This window comes from Jaculus jaculus, chromosome 1, assembly GCF_020740685.1.
Source record: "Jaculus jaculus isolate mJacJac1 chromosome 1, mJacJac1.mat.Y.cur, whole genome shotgun sequence".
Lineage (NCBI taxonomy): Eukaryota > Metazoa > Chordata > Mammalia > Rodentia > Dipodidae > Jaculus > Jaculus jaculus.
This window is the reverse complement of record NC_059102.1, coordinates 343,190,356-343,210,734: the sequence shown is the minus strand read 5'-3', so window position 1 is coordinate 343,210,734 and position 20,379 is coordinate 343,190,356. Positions and strand designations below refer to the sequence as shown.

General features: G+C 45.2%; 1 protein-coding gene across 1 annotated transcript in view; it reads left to right on the top strand.

Moving 5' to 3' along the window:
- The window catches only part of Dusp10 (dual specificity phosphatase 10), a 47,560-nt gene extending 27,531 nt beyond the window's left edge, over positions 1–20,029 (top strand). The window contains exons 3-4 of the mRNA XM_004670104.2: positions 13,276–13,647; positions 19,463–20,029. Coding sequence (XP_004670161.2) covers positions 13,276–13,647; positions 19,463–19,728 — 638 coding nt within the window. The 3' untranslated portion in view covers positions 19,729–20,029. The remainder of the gene's footprint in view (positions 1–13,275; positions 13,648–19,462) is intronic.
- The last annotated feature ends 350 nt before the right edge of the window (positions 20,030–20,379 follow it).

Genomic DNA, 20,379 nt, shown 5'->3' with positions numbered 1-20,379 from the left:
TAAGGAAGTTGTTGCTATGCTGTTTGTGAACTGAAAACACTGGTTCACTCCAAATTACGATACTGACATCTAATTCTTTCCCCGGCCACTTCCTGAATTCCCTAAGCCACAGCCCTTTGACCTCCATACCATACCAAAACACAGAGTAGTAAGGCTAGTTTGAGTGGATGTGGGCTTTCCTTCTAAGGCTGCATGATGCTGGTGAGAGCCCTTCCATACCTAACTGCAGGCAGGACCCTGCAGGGGCCGCACTTGGGTAACCATGCCTCTCCCCTCCCCCTCCTTCTTCCCCTCCTCTTATCACAGATGCTTCTCGATGGCCTTTTGCGAGTGTAATCTCCAATGGGACTGTTTTCAGGGTAGAAAAATGCTGTCCCTTGAGGCTTGCCCATGGCATTTCTGAAGATTTATTTAATTGGACTTTACTTAAATCCCACTGGGAAGCATTTTCTTTTTTCTGTAAAGTTGTGATGTGTTTAATTTGGGGTCTAAGATGAGCGTTGATCCTCAGGGGGTGAATGGATAGGCAAGGTTTTTTTATTTTTCATTTTTTGTGCTGGGGACTGGTTTAATGGATAGCTGTACTGGGTTTTCCTCTGTTTGCTTAGTGATGCTTAATTGTTTAAACTTCTTCTGCACTGAAAAGCAGAGTGTTTGCCCCTCTTCAGAGAATTTGACTGCCATGGGGAGTTACTGGCTGAGCTCTCAGGAATAGTCTGCCTTTGTGTTTTATAGCACAAAGCTCTGTTAGCATTCCTCCCTCTCCGGGCTTGTAGTGTGACCTTATGGAGGTGTTTGCTTTGTGTCCCCTTCTGGATGGACCTGTGTTGAAAATTCTAGTGAACAGAGAGAAGCTGGAGCTCCGACTTGGTACAGTGCAGCCTCAAGTCTCCAGCAAGGATAATTCCTGGGCCATACTTCTTTTATACTCATAAACACCTCCCCCCATACACACATACACATATGCACACATGCATACATACATGTAAAGGGGTACTGTATTAGTCTGCTTAGGTGTTGTGTAAGTCAGTTTCTGCTGCAATAACAAAACACCCAGTGCTGGATAGTGTATTAAGAAAAGAAGTTTATTTATTGCTCAGTTTTTGAGGCCAGAAGTCCAAGACTGGGTGGTCCTAGCTGTTGTCAGGGCTTTGTCATGGCAGGAACCCTGTGGCAGGAGAATGCACAGCAGAGATCAGCGTGTGGCAGGATCGGAAGCTGAGCAGGTGCAAGGCCTCAGCATGCTTTCCTGGCTACGGACTGGAATCTCCAGAGTGTGACTTTTATCCCTTTCAAGGGCAAGTGACCTAGTGATCTCATTAGCTTCCCCCACCCCCCTGTTAGAGTTCCTCCACCTCTCAGTAACACAACAGCGAGGACCAAGTTTCCAGTATTTGAACTTTAGGTGGACACATCCATTCCACATCTAAACCTCAGCAGGCTGCTATAATGAAATGCCATGGACTGGGTAGTTTAAGCAACAGGAAATTGTTTCCTCACAGTTCTGAAGGCTGCAAATCCAAGACTGTGACAACAGCAACAAGAAAGACAGACATGGAGAGTTGGAGAAACCAAACTTTGCTTGACCTTCTGTTAACATCAGCTACCTTCTCTCTCACCCAGCCCAAACTTTGACAGTAGACAGCCATTTGTTTACGGAGTCCCAAAGCTCTATCCTGGAAGGTATTTTGCCTGTCATTGTCTTTGGTAGTGGGTAGGATCTAGAAGTGGTAGAAATGATAGTTCACAGGCCACGTCTCTGGAAGCTAGAGTAGAGGACACAGGGGCAGGAAAGCCCACCAGCAACCTCTGCTCTCCAGCCTGGCCAAGGCCTAAGGCCCTTTCTTCCCTTCTGGGAAAATCAACTGGGCTCACCCTTGACCCTGTGGATCTTACTGAAACCTGTTGCAGGCACAATATGGGTGGTGTCAAGATGGGTTCCTGGGCACCAGCAGATCCTCACAATAGGTAGCAGAAGAGGACATTCCAGTGATTTCCACCCTAACCCTCCTCCTTTTATCTTTATCTTTTTTTTTTTTTATTTGAAGTAGGGTCTTACTCTAGTCCAGGCTGACCTGGAATTTACTATGTAGTCTCAGGGTGGCCTCGAACTCACAGTGATCCACCTACCACTGCCTCCCGAGAATGTTGGGATTAAAGACATGCCCCACCACACCTGGCCTAACCCTCCTCTTAAAATGGGTTTAGGCTGGGCAGTGTAGCTCATTTGGTGGAGTGCTCACACAGCATGCGCACGGCCCTGGCTTTGATCCCCTGGACCACATAAAGTGGGCACGTCAGATTCACACTCATAATCCCGGCACCTGGGAGCTAGAGGCAGGAGGTGTTCTTGAGGCCAGCCTCAGCTACATAAGCTCCTGTTCCATGGGAGGGGAGGGCTGGGAAGCTGGCTAAATAGATAAGAGCACTGGCTGGGCATGAGGACTGGAGTTCCATCCCCAGCATCCAGGTTGAAAGAGAAGAGGCCAAGCCGGGCGTGGTGGTGCACACCTTTAATGCCAGCACTCTGGAGGCAGAGGTAGGAGGATCGCTGAGAGTTCGAGGCCACCTTGAGACTACATAGTGAATTCCAGGTCAGCCTGGGCTAGAGTGAGACCATACCTCAAAAAAAAAAAAAAAAAAAAAAAAAAGAGAGAGAGAGAGAGAGAGAGAGAGAGAGAAAAGGCCAGGGCTCTAACAGAAGCAGAGACAGGGAGGCTCCCTGGGCCTCAGCCTGTCTAAGCAGAAAGAAAAACACAAGAAACTCAGTAGGAATGCCAGTGGGAGGCTCTATCTCAAGGGGATCAGGCAGAAGAGTGGAGGTCCTCCAGTCTGCAAAAGCATGTGTAGGGGGCACATGCGTGTGCACAAACACATCACCACATGCACACCTGTGCGTGTGCGTATACACACACTGTGCTATGCTGTTCTATACTATACCATCACTCCCCCCCCCAAAAAAAAAAAGGTTTAGCAAGTATTCAGGGCATAGGAAGTCCGTGCATTAAAATGTCTTACAGGGGCTGGAGAGATAGATGGCTTAGCAATTAAGGCACTTGCCTGTGAAGCCTAAGGACTCAGATTCTATTCCCTAGAACCCACATAAGCCAGTTGAATAAGATAGCACATGCATCTGGAGTATCTTTGCAATAGCTAGAGGCTCTGCTGCTCTCTCGAATAAACAAAATATATTTTTAAAAAAATGTATTACAGGCCAGTTGTGATGGGTTACACCTTGAATTCCAGCACTCTGGAGGGAGACTGAGGCAGGAGGATCACTATGAGTTTTAGGCTAGTCTAGGAGCAAGCGTTTCAGCTTGGGTTAGAGTGAGACCCTGCCTCAAACAAACAAAACACACTAAAACATGAAGAAGTGAACCACAACAACAAAAAAGGTATTCCAGGTAAAATCTTCTTCCCCTTCTTTTCTTCCTGGCTTCCTGAAGGGCTGAGAGCAGGGAAGAGGAACCGAAGTGTGGGAGGGACAGGAAGGGAGAGAGAGGCCAAGTCCAGCTCCAGCTTCTGGTGAGTGGGAAAGATCCCAAGGGTGACCCTCCTAGGAACTACACTGACTTGTGCAAAACCTGAGTGTGCTCCTGGACACACACTCTGAGAGCTTATAGATTGAGATCTGCTCCCATTAAAAGTCATCTGCACATTAAAGTCACAGAGAGCTGGTTAATTGCTGTCTTTGTGGAAAATTACATGGCTGGCCTCAGCTGTTGCTCACTTGCTCTGGGGCAGTGCTTTCTGTTCTAATGTAAATAAATGAGGTAACAGATTTAAAGGGGCAGCCTGTATTTACATACTTGTGAAGTAGTCTCTCAAACAATCTATTCAAATACACACAAACTACACTTGTGGTTTCCCAAATGCCAGTGACTCCTAAAAGCCTTAAAGTGGCTGGGTTAGGAAGGGAAGCAGAGGAGCACATCCTGCAGTAGATAGTGACAGGACACCTCCTTTTTTGGTGAGGAGTGGCCCTCAGGTTGAAGTTTAATCCCTAGCCTTCCCCAGTGTTCTCCCCATTTTGTAGGGAGTAGATTTGGAAGAGCTGAGGAGGCAACTTCTGAGCTGGGAGGGTGGGGTGGCAGGGAGGGAGGAATCTTGTGAACTTTAATAAAACATTCCAGGTCAGCATTTCCTGGAAGACTTCCAACTAAAGCTTTATTTTCAATTTTTGCAAAACAGAGTTCCCAAATCATTGGGCCTTTCTGACTCAGCTCACCTTTGTGCAGATCTATCAGATCTATCATATATATATATATATATATATATATATATATATATATATATATATATATGGCAAGATTTTAAAGAGTTTATTTCTACTGGGGTTGTAAAGATTTTATCAAAGAAGGAAGCAGTATATTGAAAGTATAAGAAAAATTTTGAGATCCCTTAGCTCATGGTGGAAAATATTTGTAGAAGCAGATAGTACCAAACATTTAGAAGAAAACATGTTGCAAAACACACAAAAATTAGGAAGGAGCAAATGTTGTGTTTAGTTCTTTATATGTATTCAGAGTCAAGTATTAGCTTCTTTCCAGAGGCTAGATTTATAACATATTGTAACAGGGTGCTCAGGGTGTAGGAAAGTCCATGAACCCCAAACCTTAGGTTTGTTTCTAATTTTAATCAAAGAATTGAATAAAAAATCTGAGAAGGATAACTATTAAATTATAATATTTATTGAGTTAAGGACAGAGACCAAGGAAAGGCACCCGTGTGGCTAGAGATTCCACGTGGAGGGCCTGGATAAAACATAGAAAGAAAAGAGAGAAGAAGGTTCACGGAACTCCTGCCATGTAGGGAGCTGGAGGGGCTGAAGAACCCATGAGGAGAGTTAGGGCTAGGGGCTCTCCCCTTGGCTAGAGTTAGGGCTAGGGGCTCTCCCCTTGGCTCAATCCTGCTCCGCCTGGGACAAGGCAGCCCAGACCCAGTGGAGGGAAAACCTGCCCACAGCTGGAAGTTCCCAAGTAGTCAGAGAGCCTGCCCTCCCCTTGCAAAGGTATCTTCCAGCTCAGGCAAACCAGAGGGACATCTGCTTGGTTAAGGCTAGGGGCTGTCCCAAGAAGGCATCTGACACCAAGTTCCAGGGGCTGAACTTGACCAACCACAATGTTTAAATCTTATGAAAGACCTCCCTCAAAGGAGGGGTCCGGTCACCCTAACTGTACTCCCACTCAGCATCCATGGTTGAGGCTGAAGGAGACTATTATCTGAGGGAGGTGGTAGAGTCAGAGACCATGTAGCAACATCTATTTCCTGTAAGCATCAATACTAATGCAGGATTTGGGGTCCAAGGAAGGATTAAATTCCAAAAGTTAGAGCCCAACTTTTGAGTCCTTGTTCGAGTAGCAAAGAATTGAAATCATGTACTCCAAGAAGGGTAAATTCTGAATTATGAGGTTTATTTTAGTGAGAGTTAAGATCCAGAGAGGGGCCTAGCAGCAAGTCTAGGTCACAAAAGGGTTCCTTACCTTCCCAGCCAGATTGGCAAGGCAGATGGGAGAGGGAGAAGGTCTCTGTAACATAGGAAAAAGTCTGGACACACAAGCCCAAAAAGAGGGTTCCCCCCCACTTCCTAGACTGGCTGGGAATGGGGAGGAGAGAGAGAAAAGTCTTCCCACAGAGAAATCTGCAGGGAAGACGCCTCTGGAGAACACCAGCGTGTACTCACGCATGCACGCACACACACAAAGGCAAGGAAGAAGAGTCCAAGTCAAAAGATGCCCCTTCCTAAGTAGGGTGACAGAGGAGATTAAGAGATAGTAAAGGACTCAGATGAAAGAAAGACCACACGTGTAACAAAACAGGAAAGTACCCCAAAACAAGGCTGGGAAGCGCATGGACAAAAAGAAACCCTCTCCCTTCCTAGCGGGGAAGTGGGAGAGCTTACCAACAGGGCCAGGCAGCAAAGATCAGGAGAGTGAACAGAGAGCTTACATACATGTGCCAGGCCCAGTTTGGGGTTTAACATCCAATATGGATGGACCTGGTCATGAGGCTCAGGTGTATGAAGGAGAGATCTGAGTGACTGGTGGATGCAAGAGGCTGTCTCAGGAGGGGTCAGCCCACCCCGGTGTGCTAAGCTGAGGCAGGAGCAGAAGGCACGTGCTGAGGCATTGCTTGCAGCCATCTTGAATGAGACTGAGTAGACACAGGTTCTAATCCTGCCAAGGCAGGCAGGCAAGGTGGCATTTCTTTGGGCCTTTGTCCTTTGTTGACTATAGTACATACACACAGAGACATGGATGGATGGATGGATAGATAGATAGATAGATAGATAGATAGATAGATAGATAGATAGATAGATAGAGAGAGAGAGAGGGAGAGAGAGGGAGAAGCTATCATATCTTTCTACACACTGGGCATTTCACAGTGGAAGCAGGCCATGCTGGTTTGGAGAAGCAGTCAAGGAATGTTCCTGACTGACTGTCATCAGTGCAACCCCAGGACTCAGCCCCCTGTCCCTTCTTCCCGGGATGGCAGAAATGTTTGTGCCTTTGTTTCATAGCTCACACCCTGTGAGATAGCATTTTCATTCTATTCCTTCTCTTCAGCATAGAGGTCCCTTCACTCTTCTAGGGGAAGACCCAGGAAGAGGGTCATCAGACTGTTTGGCACCTCCTGGTATTACATTTGAAATAACTGGTGCCATGAAATACCCAGTCACATTTATGGGCTATAAAGATAATTAATTAATAGAAAACAAGAAATATCAATAAATTTTTATGGGTCTACCTGGTACTCCAAATATTTCTTCTGTTAATGTGAATGGTAGTGGGTGGTACCCTGCCCTGAAAATTAGAGGGCACCATGCCTCTGTCTTTGAAAGTTTCAGCTTTGGGAACTGGGTGTCTGCTGCATTCATCTGCCGTGTTCCTCCATAGGGCTCTCTGTGCATACAGAGCTCTGATAGATTACTGTTTCCACTGGGGATCTACACGGCCATATTCATCTTATGCCAATAATTCTCCCATTTATCAAATCAGTTACATAGACTTACAGCCGCATTAGGAACACTGTGAGGTAGATACAATCATGTTCGAGTTACAGATGTGGGCACTGAGCTGCCTGCATGTTAATAACTTGCTGGAGGTAACAGCTAGTGAACACTCAGAGCTGGGACTGAAGTTCATTCTGGCTCCACTCCGGGTTCCTCAGCACTCTTAATGTACTATTTTACTTTAAAAGACTGGCAATCCAATAAGAAAAACAAGGCAATAAACAAGAATAATCAATATTTGTGTAGCAAGCATGCTGAAGAGTCCAACTTCATACCCCCTCTTTCCCCTTGTTTTTGGACATTAGTTCTATTTTCTGACCTTCAGGGAATGTTTTCCTCTAATATCTGGCAAGTGCTCATTCTGAGGTTAGCACAAAAGCGAGAGCTTGTGTGTGGAAGGGCTGTCCATCTCCAGAATATGGACTCTCTCGCGTATGGATGCTGCGTGTGGAGCACTCTCTGCATCACACCTCAGAGGACTCTTCTGCCACCCAGACTGCAGTAGAACAGCACCAGGAGCTGAAATGTATCTGTAAAAGAGAGGTTCTCCCCCAAAGTGAGAATCCACTGCTTCCTCGGCCCTGCTCCTGACCAGGCCTGTTGGAAGAGTCAGGCATGGGATGCTCAGACAAGTTTCTGTTCGGTACATCTGAGTATTTTATTTCAATCAAAATGGAGCAACTGGCCACACTTGCTTTAACTGAGGCCCCAGTTTTGAGATGAGGCTTGAAAATGGTTGTCCCTGGTACTGCTGCTGGCGTCTCGTGCATGTGCACGTTTCTCTCTACGGATTTTCCCTCCACATGGGATCTCCAGCTACGTGGGTGCCTTTCCTTGGTCTCTGTACTTAACTCAATAAATATAACTTAATACTTAACCTTCTCAGTCTTTTTATTCAATTCTTTGATTAAAATTAGAAACAAACCTAAGGTTTGGGGTTCATGGACTTTCCTGGACCCTGAGCACTGTGTTATAATATGTTACAAATCTATCCTTCTACAGAGAGGCTAATACTTAACTCTGAATACATGTAAAGAACTAACACATAACATTTTCTCCTTCCTAATCTTTGTGTGACTATGAGCTGTTCTCAGATAAAAGGGGGTTGGAGGGGGAGAGAAGGTCAAAAAGTTACTTTAAAACTTCAGATCTGTAGAAAACCAAAGATTATTCAAACTTCAAAACTGTCCAAATAAGTTGGTTCCTGTGTCCATCCATCTATCATCAATCCATCTATCTATGTATCTATCTATGTATCTATGTGTCTATGTATCTATGTATCTATGATGTATCTATGTATCTATGTATCTATCTATCTATCTATCTATCTATCATCTATGTATCTATCCATCCATCTATATCTATCATCTATCTATCTATCATCTATCTATCTATCATCTATCTATCTATCTATCTATCTATCTATCTATCTATCATCATCATCTATCAATCTAATCTGTCTACCTATATCAATCATGTCTTAAGTCAGGAGACTTGCAATGACTTTGAAGTCACCCTGGGCTTCATACTGAGTACCAACTCAGCCAGGGTTACAAGCCAAGATCCTATCTCCCAAAACAAAACAAATACATATTTAAATATAAAAATTCTGAAGCATTCACTTATCAGTCTTTGTATTAAGCAGATATTGTTAGTAATGGAAGAGTGTTCCTTACGTGCTAGACATTGTTTCAGCAGACTTTTATATTGTTAACCGACTTAATCCTCATGCAGTACTGCAATGTGGAATTATTATTATTATTCTGGTGTACATTCAGGGAATCCTAGGAAGAGATGCACGAGAAACTTGCCTAGGATTTCCCAGTGAGGGTTTGGCAGCATGCAGTTAGATGCCAGCAGTCTAGACTCATTGCCCCTGCTGTGGATCACATTGCCTTGGAGCTCTTATGGACTGCATATGAAGGGATGGAGTGCCTGTGAGAACAGTGACAATGACATGAAGATAACGTGATAGCATTTATTGAGCTCTAAGTTGTATATGTAAAAGCTGTCACGTGGGCATTCTCTGCACAGCTCTATATGTAGACAATATTATATCCACTTTATAGATCAGCTAACTGAGGATTCTTACAGGAAGATGATTCCCAACAGCTCCTATGAAGCAGAATCATGACTGTAGGCTGGGTCCGTATGTCTGTCCACCATTCCATACTGCCTCCTCACTATTCACTAAGGATGATATTGTAATATTCTTGTAATAACAAACATCAAAGCTCCCCATTAAGCAATCAATCAGTTTGGCCTCTCTAGTGGCACTTGATGGGGTGGAATGGGTTAAAAGTGATACCCTTCATCAATGAGCAGATCTCTTACCCTTCCCCCAGCTATGGAACTCCCCATGCCCTGCCAAGAGAATAACCTTCCCCCAAACGCCACCACTGCTACGGCTTTGTGTTGCTTTAAATGCTATCCCTGAGTCAAAAGACTTGTAACTGATGTGTAATGCACATCCATCTCCCGTGAGAAGAAGGTCTGACTTGAGCCAACAAGCCAGAGACAGACTCTTCAGACCCTAGGCGACAACTTCCTTTGTCCAGTTTATGGGACTGAGTAATAGCCCTTTGCCCATGTCCCCCTTCCAATGTTACATGAGCAGAGTTCTCACATGGCTCCAGCATACAATATCATCATTTTGCATGCCCTGTGATTGAAGCCTTCTGAGTGTGTCTGTCTCAGATTCCCTCGAGTCCCCCTCCCCCACATCCCCCCATTGGGCAAATGGAAGGAGGCTATGCCACCTGTTAGCATTACATCATTGGCTCCCCAGAACACAGTTGCACCCAAAGCCTTAAACAAAGTAGTTCTTCTTGTATTGTTTGCACTCAGAGAGCTGATATCATGCCAACTGATGTCATTGTGTGGCTTTGTGTAACTGCCATGGCAACTGGGCAGGTGGGGAGCCTCCAGCTGATGTCATTGGGAAAGGAGGTATAGAGGCAGAATTTTAAAAAGCTGTATGCTGGGATTTTTTTTTTTTTTTCCTGTGTGTTAGAGTGGGGAGGTTCTGGCATGCTTTTTATTTATTTTTTTTTTTAAGCTAGCTGCTTTTAAGACAAATTACAACTTGAATACACTGCATACAATGCAAGGCAGGACCACCCCACCCCAAGCACTTCTTTTCAGTTTATTTTGTCATCCTTTCCTCCTCACTTTATGTAAAAATGTCACAAGTTCCTTTTTTTTTTTTTCATTAAAAAAAGTGAAGGAGGCTTCCATCACAGCACAACTGCTCACTTGGATTTAAATGACTCTTCACAGCCCCTTTGTGGAGTTTGGGATGGTGACAATGTGTGCTACTTATTTCATATTTGTAAGTATTTACTGCTGAAGTTTTTCTTCTTTTTTTTTTTAAAAAAAATGTTTGTTTGTTTAAGAGAGAGAATAGACACGACAGGGCCTCTAGCAACTACAAACAAACTCCAGATGGAGGCCCTATCTTTTGCATCTGGCTTATATGGATACTGGGGAATTGAACCCTGGGCCCCAGACTTTGCAAACAAGAGCCTTAACTGCTAAACTGTCTCTCTAGCCCTGGCTTTTCTTCTTTTTCTTTGTTTTTGAAAAGTTCCCCAGCCCCCAAAATATGATTTCCTTGCACAATAAAACAACAATAATAAGGACAGAATTTACTTACGAAGATCAACTCAAAGATTTTGGCTTAACTCATTTCTGACAAAATGATCAGAACATTGTGCTTGTGAATCTTCTGTGGATCCTTAACGTCTCTTACCATTTGTTTTTGACATGCGCATATGTGTGTGGTGTGCTTGTGCATATTCATTTCTGTGTGAGTGGATGTGTTATGTGTGTTCACAGGTGCTTGCACGCATGTGAAGGTCAGAGGTTGACGTCAGATGTCCTCCTTGGTCACTCTTTATCTGACTCTTGGAGGCAGCATTTCTCACTGAACCTAGGAGCTTCTTAATTTGGCTACACTCATTGGCCAGTGAGGTCCAGGGATTCTCCTGTCTCTGCCTCTCCAGCCCTGGGATCACAGGCACATGCCACTATGGCCGGCTTTTATGCGGCTGCTGGAGATAACAACTCTGGTGCTCTACCCAATGAACCATCTCCTCCTTTATTATATATCTTCATGAATATATAATTTCTCTTGTTTTGCAGGAACGGCTCAGTGTCCATGGGTTGGGAATAGGCATAAGACTGTTTGGGTTGCAGTGTGGAGTTTCCTGCTGTGGTAGTCAAAGATGAGACTTGAAATGGGGAAGATCGGAAAACATGTGCTAGATGCAAAGCTGGGGGAAAGCTGGCTTCCTGTCCTTATTTCAACACGAGGAACATCCTGTTCTTGACAGCCTTGTGGCCAAGACTGTCGACACAGCTGTAGGGCCTCTATCTTTGGGGGCAGATCTCCAATCTGTTGGATTTTAGCTAACAGTTTTGCTAGGTCTCCCTCCTTGCAGAGAGAAGGCCAGAGCCCATCTCATTCTGCTTGACTGGAACCAGAACTTGTCTGGTTTTGTAGCTCTTACGTTTGTATGGTAGGGTTTATGTGTCATGTTAACGCTTTGGGTTTATCCATGTGTGGCATTATGTGTCTCGTGAGAAAGGACAATTTGAACAGTACACTTTGAACCATAAATGTCCTAATTTAAACAACTGTTATTTTTGGTGTAGTCTTTGAGCTTTTAAAGAATGTTTTTAAATTAGCTTTCTTACAATTTAATATTAATCAGAAAGAGTTTACAAGAAGACTTTACACAACTTTTATTTTAATGGCTTATAAAATACTGTTCCATGGAATGGATATAATAATTTTTTTTAAAGTTTTATCCTTGGACCTTTTCCATGAGACAGTGTGGCCATCTTCCTTATCTAAATGATTTTCCTGAGATACATTTCCATAAATGAGACTGTCTTATTTGGAGGAAGCAGATTTCTTAAATGTGTTAGACTTGAGACTCATAGAGACAGAGCAGGGCCTGAAGTTGAGATTGTGTATTCACAGATCCATTAGCGCTCATCATCAGGGGCTCCTGTATCCACAGCCCTCTCAAGGCCAGGTTCAGGGGAATGAGCTGCTCTCAGATTCTTTTTCTACTGGAAGTCACAGTCAGCAGGTATCAAAGAAAACATGGGATCATAAGGCTTTCCGGCCCCACCTAGCCCTAACTTACCTTCAACATCCTTTGAGCAACCATAGACATAACATTAATAAAAGAGGCTCGCCGGGCATGGAGGCGCACGCCTTTAATCTCAGCACTCGGGAGGCAGAGGTAGGAGGATCACGGTGAGTTCAAGGCCACCCTGAGACTACATAGTGAATTCCAGGTCAGCATGGACTACAGTGGGACCCTACCTTGAAAACAAAATAAATAAATAAATAAATAAATGAATGAAATAAAATAAAAGAGGCTTATCCTTGCCAGGAAATCATGTGAGCCTGCCAGTGTGCTAAACCACTTTGCACGTACTCAAGGACACCCTCCTGGGGGTTCTGAGACACCCAGAGAGAAATGAGTTTGCCCAACTCAGAGCAGGGATGTGGCCATATCCTGATGGCAGCCAGTGTATGTGACTCTCCCACAGCCCCAGCCTGTAACCAGTTTGGTGAAGCGGGAGCTAACTTGACCTCCCTGGGTATTATAGGTTAGGAAGTTTGCATTTGCATGTGAAATCCTGACAGACAGCCTGGCTAAGGATGCGCTGGCGCTCATCGACTCCCAAAGTGTAGGTTCTATGTAGGCCACCGAGCATATGGCTCTTTCAGGCACATCAGATTTGCAGCTGATCTGCCGGGTGGCCACGTGGAACTTGTTCCCAGGCACCTTGGCCCAGTTTGCATAAGGAGCACGGTTTGCAGCCCTCCATGGAGCCGGCCCGCTGACACTGGCTGTGGGTATCCAGAGGACTTCAAGTTTTCTTTTTTTTTTTTTTTTCTTTTCTTTTCTTTTCTTTTCTTTTCTTTTCTTTTCTTTTCTTTTCTTTTCTTTTCTTTTCTTCTCTCTTCTTTTCCTTTGTTCTGTTCGTGTGTGTGTGTGTGTGTGTGTGTGTGTGTATTTGCTTTTGATTTTTTTACATAGGGTCTTGCTCTAGTTTACCAAGGCTGACCTAGAATTCACAGTGATCCTCCTACCGCTGCCTCCCAAGTGCTGGCATTAAAGGCGTGCCCACTGAGGCCTGCCTTGTTGACGTGTTACGGATGAACATAAGCCATGCCGTGCAGTCCTTGTCTGCCCTCTCAGAGGTCTCATTGGCGCTTGCTCTCTGTGCTTGCCTTCCAGGTGGACTCAGTAGCTTTAAACAGAGCCATGAAAACCTCTGCGACAATTCCCTCCAGCTCCAGGAGTGCCGGGAGGGGGGCGGCGGCGCATCTGCGGCCTCCAGCACGCTACCTCAGCCTGTCCCCACCACGCCCGACATCGAGAGCGCCGAGCTGACGCCCATCCTGCCCTTCCTGTTCCTGGGCAACGAGCAGGACGCTCAGGACCTGGGCACCATGCAGAGGCTGAACATCGGCTACGTCATCAACGTCACCACTCACCTGCCCCTCTACCACTACGAGAAAGGCCTTCTCAACTACAAGCGGCTGCCCGCCACCGACAGCAACAAGCAGAACCTCAGGCAGTACTTTGAAGAGGCCTTTGAGTTCATTGGTAACTATCTCCCACCGGGGACCCTGGCCGCTGCTGTTCCCTTCCCTTCCCTCCCCTCCAGCTCAGGCTTTGATGTCGAGTCCAAAGTGTATTCCTATGTTGCAAAAAAAGAAAAAGAAAAAGAAAAACAAATGTGCTCTCCTAATTCATAGTCCCTCAACTGTACAAGTTCTATCAGGATGGGCATCAAGAAAAAAAAAATAGCCGTGTGGGGCTGAGGAGGAAACTTAGGTGGTCAAATACTTGTCTCGCAAGTGGGAGGACTTAAGATTGTTCCCAAAGTCACATAGAAAGACCGTGCGGTGAGCACCCGCAGTCCCAGCACTGGGGAAGTGGAGGCAGGAGGCCCCCGGGGCCTTGCTGGTTTAGATATGTGAGTTTCAGGTCCGCAAGAGACCCTCTGTCAAAGGACGATGGCACTGGAGGACAGCTCCCGAGGTTGTCCTCTGCACGCATGCTCATGCGTGTTTGTCCCTCTCCACACACACAGACACACACACACACACATGCATTGAAAAGAAACAGTTGTTTGTCACCTTTCCATAGCTTTGCCCCAGATACCTGAGAGGTCAAGTTAAAGGCAGTACACATCTATTTGGCCTCGTGGGTTCAGAGGTCTCATCCACATTCAACCCTGTTGGTCCTGGGCCTGTGGCGAGGCAGAACATCAGAGCAAGGAGCGTGTGCCGTGCTAATCGCCTCACGGGGCCTGGGGCGGGGGTACAGCTGGGACAAGGTAGCACCTCCAAGAACAGACCTGCAGCAATGTATTTCCCACAGCCAGGCCCCGCCTCCCAAGTTTCTAAAGCCTGGCACAAACAAATGCCACCATCTGAAGACCAAATACCCAACACATGGGTCTGTAGAGCCATTTTTTCTTCAAACTAAAATCTTCATTATTTGCTCTGGTTGAAAATAAATTCTCTTCTTCCCAGTTTTCAATGAAAACACAGCAGAGGTTGGGGCTGGAGAGATGGCTCAGTGGGTGAGGAGAGGACTCACCCTGTGGGCACGAGGATCCAACTTCGAATCCCCAGAACCCACAGAAAACGTGAAGTATGGCTGCACGTGCCTCTCATCCCAGCGCTGGGGAGATGGAGAGCGGCCGGTCGCCAAGGCTTGCTGGCTGGCTAGTCCAGCCAATTCAGGGATCTGTAGGTTCTGTGAGAGACCCTATCTCAGAAAAGCAAGGTGGAAAGCCCTCAAGGAGGACACACACACGGACCTGTGACCTGTACACGCATGTTCACACCCACGCTTATGCACCAGAACCTGTGCATGCCCACTCACCAGCGCACGTAAGAATAGACATGCACACAGGAACACCCCCCACACACACATACATATGCACAAATACCAATTATCAGAGCTTGGCATTTATGTGTATTGTATGCATATAGAAGAACTGAAGGAGTGTGAGGAGGTGGAGGCCAGAGCTGGTCACTGCTGCTGCCTCATCTGACAGGACCCTGCACATCTTGGAGTATGTATAATGCAGAGAATATAGCCCTACCTCCTTCTCTTTTTCAAAAAGATATATTTTATTTATTTGACAGACAGAAAGAGGCAGAGAGAGGGAGAGAAGGGGCACACCAGGGCCTCCAGCCACTGCAAATGGACGTGTACCCCCTTGTACATTTGGCTAACGTGGGTCCTGGGGAATTGAACCTGGATCCTTTGCCTCTGCAGGCAAATACCTTAACTGCTAAGCCATCTCTCCAGCTGTACCCTGCCCCCTCTTTTTCTGGAGTTTCACACAATGGTGGGTGTGGCATCTCCCCCCCACCTACCTTGCCTCATGCTGAGGCATGGGTAGCATTGTTGAGGAGCTGGTTCTGAGGAGGCCCTTTCAGTAAACAGGTCATGCAGAAGTGAGTCTCTTCCCCATTGCATCACCGCAGGGGAGGGCAAGGAGGGTAAAGAAAGTTGTCTTCTCTTTCCTCTGGGTTTATCTCACTTCTTAAACATTGAGCAACACTGAGGAGTAAGCCTTGGTGCTGGGTGTTACTGCATATTTTCCTTAGGCAGCTTGTCCCACACTCCAGCACAAGAAACAACCAGCTAGTGTAGCCCTTGTAGTGCCCAAGGTAAAGTCTAGCAATAACAGGGTGTTCTCTAGAAGGAAACATCAGTTCAGAATTACTCTTGAGTTTTGCTGCTTCTGTAGCCTTGAGCTGTTGTAAGAATCACATGATCACACGGAGAACACTTGCAGATAATTGATGCTTGAAGTCTTTTTCACAAGCAACTCCAACTTAAAACATATATATAATTTATTTATTTTCAAGCAGTAAGGAAGGGAAAGAGAAATAGAGATGATGGAGGGAGGGAAGAATGGAGGGATGGAAGAAGAGAGCAAGAAAGATTGGCCATGCCAGGTCCTCTTGCCACTGAAAGATGTTCTTTGTGCATCTGGCTTTATGTGGGTATTGGGGAATAGAACCCAGTCCCCCAGGCTTTGTAAGCAAGCACCTTTAACCACTGAGCTTCTCTCCAGCCCCAACTTCAACTTTTATTGCTACAAAAAGGGGACCCAGTATTTTTCCTAATTATTGTCACTGGCCTAAGTTCAAAAGAAGAATGCACCCACATTTACTGCCACTTTGGCCAGGGAAAAGGCTCAGGTTTAACAGCTATCAGGTCTGGTGGGTTTGCTTGAGAGGTGGAGGCTGTGGACATCTGTCTGGTGATCTCACCAAGTGTTATTCAGTGTGGAGCCATGAGGTATTCAGTCTGAAGTCTATGCCTTCTATGTAGAACCACGTGGCATTCAGTCTGGAAGGAAATTCAGTATTTTTGCTAAGATTTGAGTAGTAAGTGGCATTTCCAAGGTTATAAGAATTCTAGTGTTAAGAAGGGACCAGCCCTGGGGTTCTTGGCTTCTAGCCAGGAGCCTTTCTCTAACATGCTGGGGCCATGTTTACAATGCATCATTAATTAGTTCCCAATACTTGGTACATAGATACTCTGGGTTCATTATTTATAAAATCTGAACCGAGTCTTGAGTCCTGAAGAAATGCTCGCCACCAGGTAGAGCAGGAAGCCCGTATGTGGCGTTATGACTGCAGTCCCACCTGACTTAACTCCTGGAGGAAGTTGGGAAGTTGTCTTCCATTTCAGTGGCATGGACCTGCTTGTTCTAAGAGGATTTCAACCAAGGGACTCACATTCCTTGCAGATTATTTACACTTACGTGCTCTTTTAGGAGGAATACAAAACCAGTAAAAAGTAGCATTTTAGCTGGGTGTGGTGCCACATGCCTTGGATCTCAGTACTCAGGAGGCAGAGGTAGGAGGATCGCCATGAGATCCAGGCCACCCTGAGACTACAGAGTGAATTCCATGTCAGCCTGGGCTAGAGTGAGACCCTACCTTGAATGCCCCCTGCCCCCATGCCAAAAAAGCAGCATTTATCCTGCCGAACAATTCATTCAGCATGGGTACTATTTTATTTTTATAAGGCTGTGTGTGGGGGTGGAGGGGAGAACTTGATAGATACGGAGACATGCCAGAACAGACTCCAGACATGTGAGCCAGTTTGCGCATAGGTTACTGGGGACTCGAACCATGCTGTCAGACTTTGCAAGCCCCTATCTTTAACTGGTGAACCATCTCTCCAGCCCTCGTGTTTTTTCCTTGTCGTCTTATTGGATAGACTAAAATATTATAGTGTTGCCTCAGGGAGAGCAAATCAGGGTTCACAACATGATAATGCTCACTGAGAGTTTAATATAAACTATATAGTCTCCGTGTTTAGGGGTTCATTAAGGCTATTTACCCCTAAATCAAGTGATGTCATTCCCTTTCCCTGTGGCTGGTGATCTAGCGCCATTCCCATTGTTCAGACAGAAGGACTGAGGTTTGGGGGAGGTATACGATAAGGTAACTCAGCTAGTATGAAAGTGGAACCAGCTGTCAGACCTAGCACTTAGCTGACTCTCCTACTATCAAGCTTTCTCATCTTGGTTTGGAGGTCAGTAAGTTATATGTGATAACAAGAAGAAATTGAGAAAGGAATACTTTATTAATATATGTGATATAATATATGTGATAACAAGAAGAAATTGAGAAAGGAATACTTTATTAAAGTCCTGTTATGTCTGAGAAGTAAGCCTCGCATGTTAGTGTCTGGAGGAACCAAATGATAGAATGAATGTATACCACAAAGGAATTTATTAGATTGGCTTACACAATGGGGGCTGGACAGTCCCACAATGGCTCTCTGCAGAATCTGCAAAACCTGGTAGCTGCTCAGTCCATGAGACTGGATGCTTTAGCAGTCCCGGTCTGGTGCTGAAGGTCTGGACAGTTGCTGGTGTTCAGTCCACCTGGAAGACCAAGGGTTCTGGTGCCAGCAAAGAATGGCAGCATGAAGGCAGACAGGGAAAACAGGAGCATGTTTTCCTGGAGCCTCTTTCTATATAAGCACTGGATGTCCACTGTAGGGAAAGGTCTTTCCTCCCCTAGCTCACCCTTCCTGGAAATGCGCTCCCAAACCTCCCCAAGGGGCACATCCCTGACTCGATCAACTTGACAGTAGAAAATAACTTTCACACTCATCTATAGATGTTCATTGTTTTAAGAAGTTCTATTTATTGTGTGGGTATATGTGCCATGCACACACCACTTTGCTTCTGGCTCCCTGGGGAGTGGAATCTGGGCTGACAAGCTTTGCCAGCAAGTACCTTTAACTGCTGAGCCCTCTTCACAACCCCTCATCTATAGATATTTTTAAATATATTTTAAATTTTTTTGTTTATTTTTATTTATTTGTGAGCAACAGGCAGAGAAAAAGGCAGATAGAGATAAGGGAGAGAATGGGCACATCAGGGCCTCCAGCCACTGCAAACGAACTCCAGATGCATGTGCCACCTTGTGCATCTGGCTTACGTGGGTCCTGGGGAACTGAGCCTTGAACCAGGGTCCTTAGGCTTCACAGGCAAGTGCTTAACCACTAAGTCATCTTTCCAGCCCTTCTTCTAAATATATTTTTTTAAAAGTTGTTTATTTTTATTTTTTTGAGAGCGGCAGACTACAGATCTTTAGGTAACTCTGCAACAATTAGCTTTCCTGGTGGGAAGCCTAATGTAGTAACTTTCTAGTTGAGTTTTGGTTTTTCACTTTTATGAGGATTTGCAATTGAGCAATTCTATAGTACAAAGAAACAACATAGTTTTATGGAGAGAAATGTTGAATAATAGTAGTTTTGATAAGCTATACAATCTGGTGAATAGAATTAACTTCCTTAATCAGCAGTGGATCTATATTATCTCTCTCTCTCTCTCTCTCTGTGTGTGTGTGTGTGTGTGTGTGTGTGTGTATTTAATTCCCCTCTGTTCATTTCCATTTTTCTTCTTTCCCTTCCTTTCCTTTGTGACTTTCACTTTATTTCAGTAGTATGATTCTAGAAAAAGCCAGAAAAGGGACAAGGTAATTGAGTGAGAGGACATTTATATTGCACATAGCCGCTCACTCCATGTGTGAGTCCATCGTGTCACGGATGTGGCTTTAGTCAGCATCTGTGAAGCACGCTGCTACTGCTACCATGGACGATGTCTTTACTCCTTTTTTGTCCTTCTTGTTAAGTGTAGATCTACCACTTCTTACTCGTGATGGTATTGATTGCAGCTAATTTTGGACATTATGACCTAAGCACACAGAATTAACTAGCATATCATACTTACTATTAAAACCATTTGAGTAAGCTCTTTTTCTACACACCGAGGTATTGTCCAGTTCGTGTACAAGTCAACCACCATCCACCCATCTGCTACTTCTCTGATCTCACCTCCCATCTCCCCTTTCTCTCTCTGCAGAGGAAGCTCACCAGTGTGGCAAGGGGCTTCTCATCCACTGTCAGGCCGGCGTGTCCCGCTCTGCCACCATTGTCATCGCCTATTTGATGAAACACACCCGGATGACCATGACTGATGCTTACAAATTTGTCAAAGGCAAACGACCAATTATTTCCCCAAACCTCAACTTCATGGGGCAGTTGCTGGAATTTGAGGAAGACCTAAACAATGGTGTGACCCCTCGGATCCTTACACCAAAGCTAATGGGTGTGGAGACCGTTGTGTGACAGTCCTGTGACGGTCAGCAGGATGGAAGGGGTTACTTCTCTGCTTGGAGATGAACAGGAAGGAAGATGGATTCTGTTTTGTTTTGTTTTGTTCTTTTCTGTTCTCTTATCTTTTTTTTCTTAAGTTGGGGGGCAAATGCTTGTAAATGGAAACAAACTTGTCTAAAGACATTTTATTTTTAACAAGTATGAGGAGACTATAACTCCTGATGCCACTGAGCTTGGCTTCCCTCAGACTCATCATTCAGGGAGGCTAAAGAGGTTACTTTCTAAAGCCAATAATAAAAGTCTAATAAAACTTGTTTCTCCCCCATTTCCTTTTAAGCTATTTGTAGAGTTTATGACTATATAGTCTGTGCAGGTTCATAGACCGAAGCTACCCTACTTTGATTAAAAGAACCAAAAAGTAAGTAGATAAGACATGGATTACCCTTGAAAGCCTGGAACCCACTTGGGCTGACCATGTAGAAAAGCAAGACCTCACCCAGCTATGGCTTTATGCTCAGCGTGTGGAGAACAGGGCCGTCCGTGTCTGCTCTCAGAACCCTTTCCATGCGCTCTCTGCAGGGAAGGGGTACTGGTGACTGTGTGTGTTTCCTGCTCTGGACTTTTTTTTTTCCTCCTCTCTGGGTTTAAGAGTTTTTTGTTTTT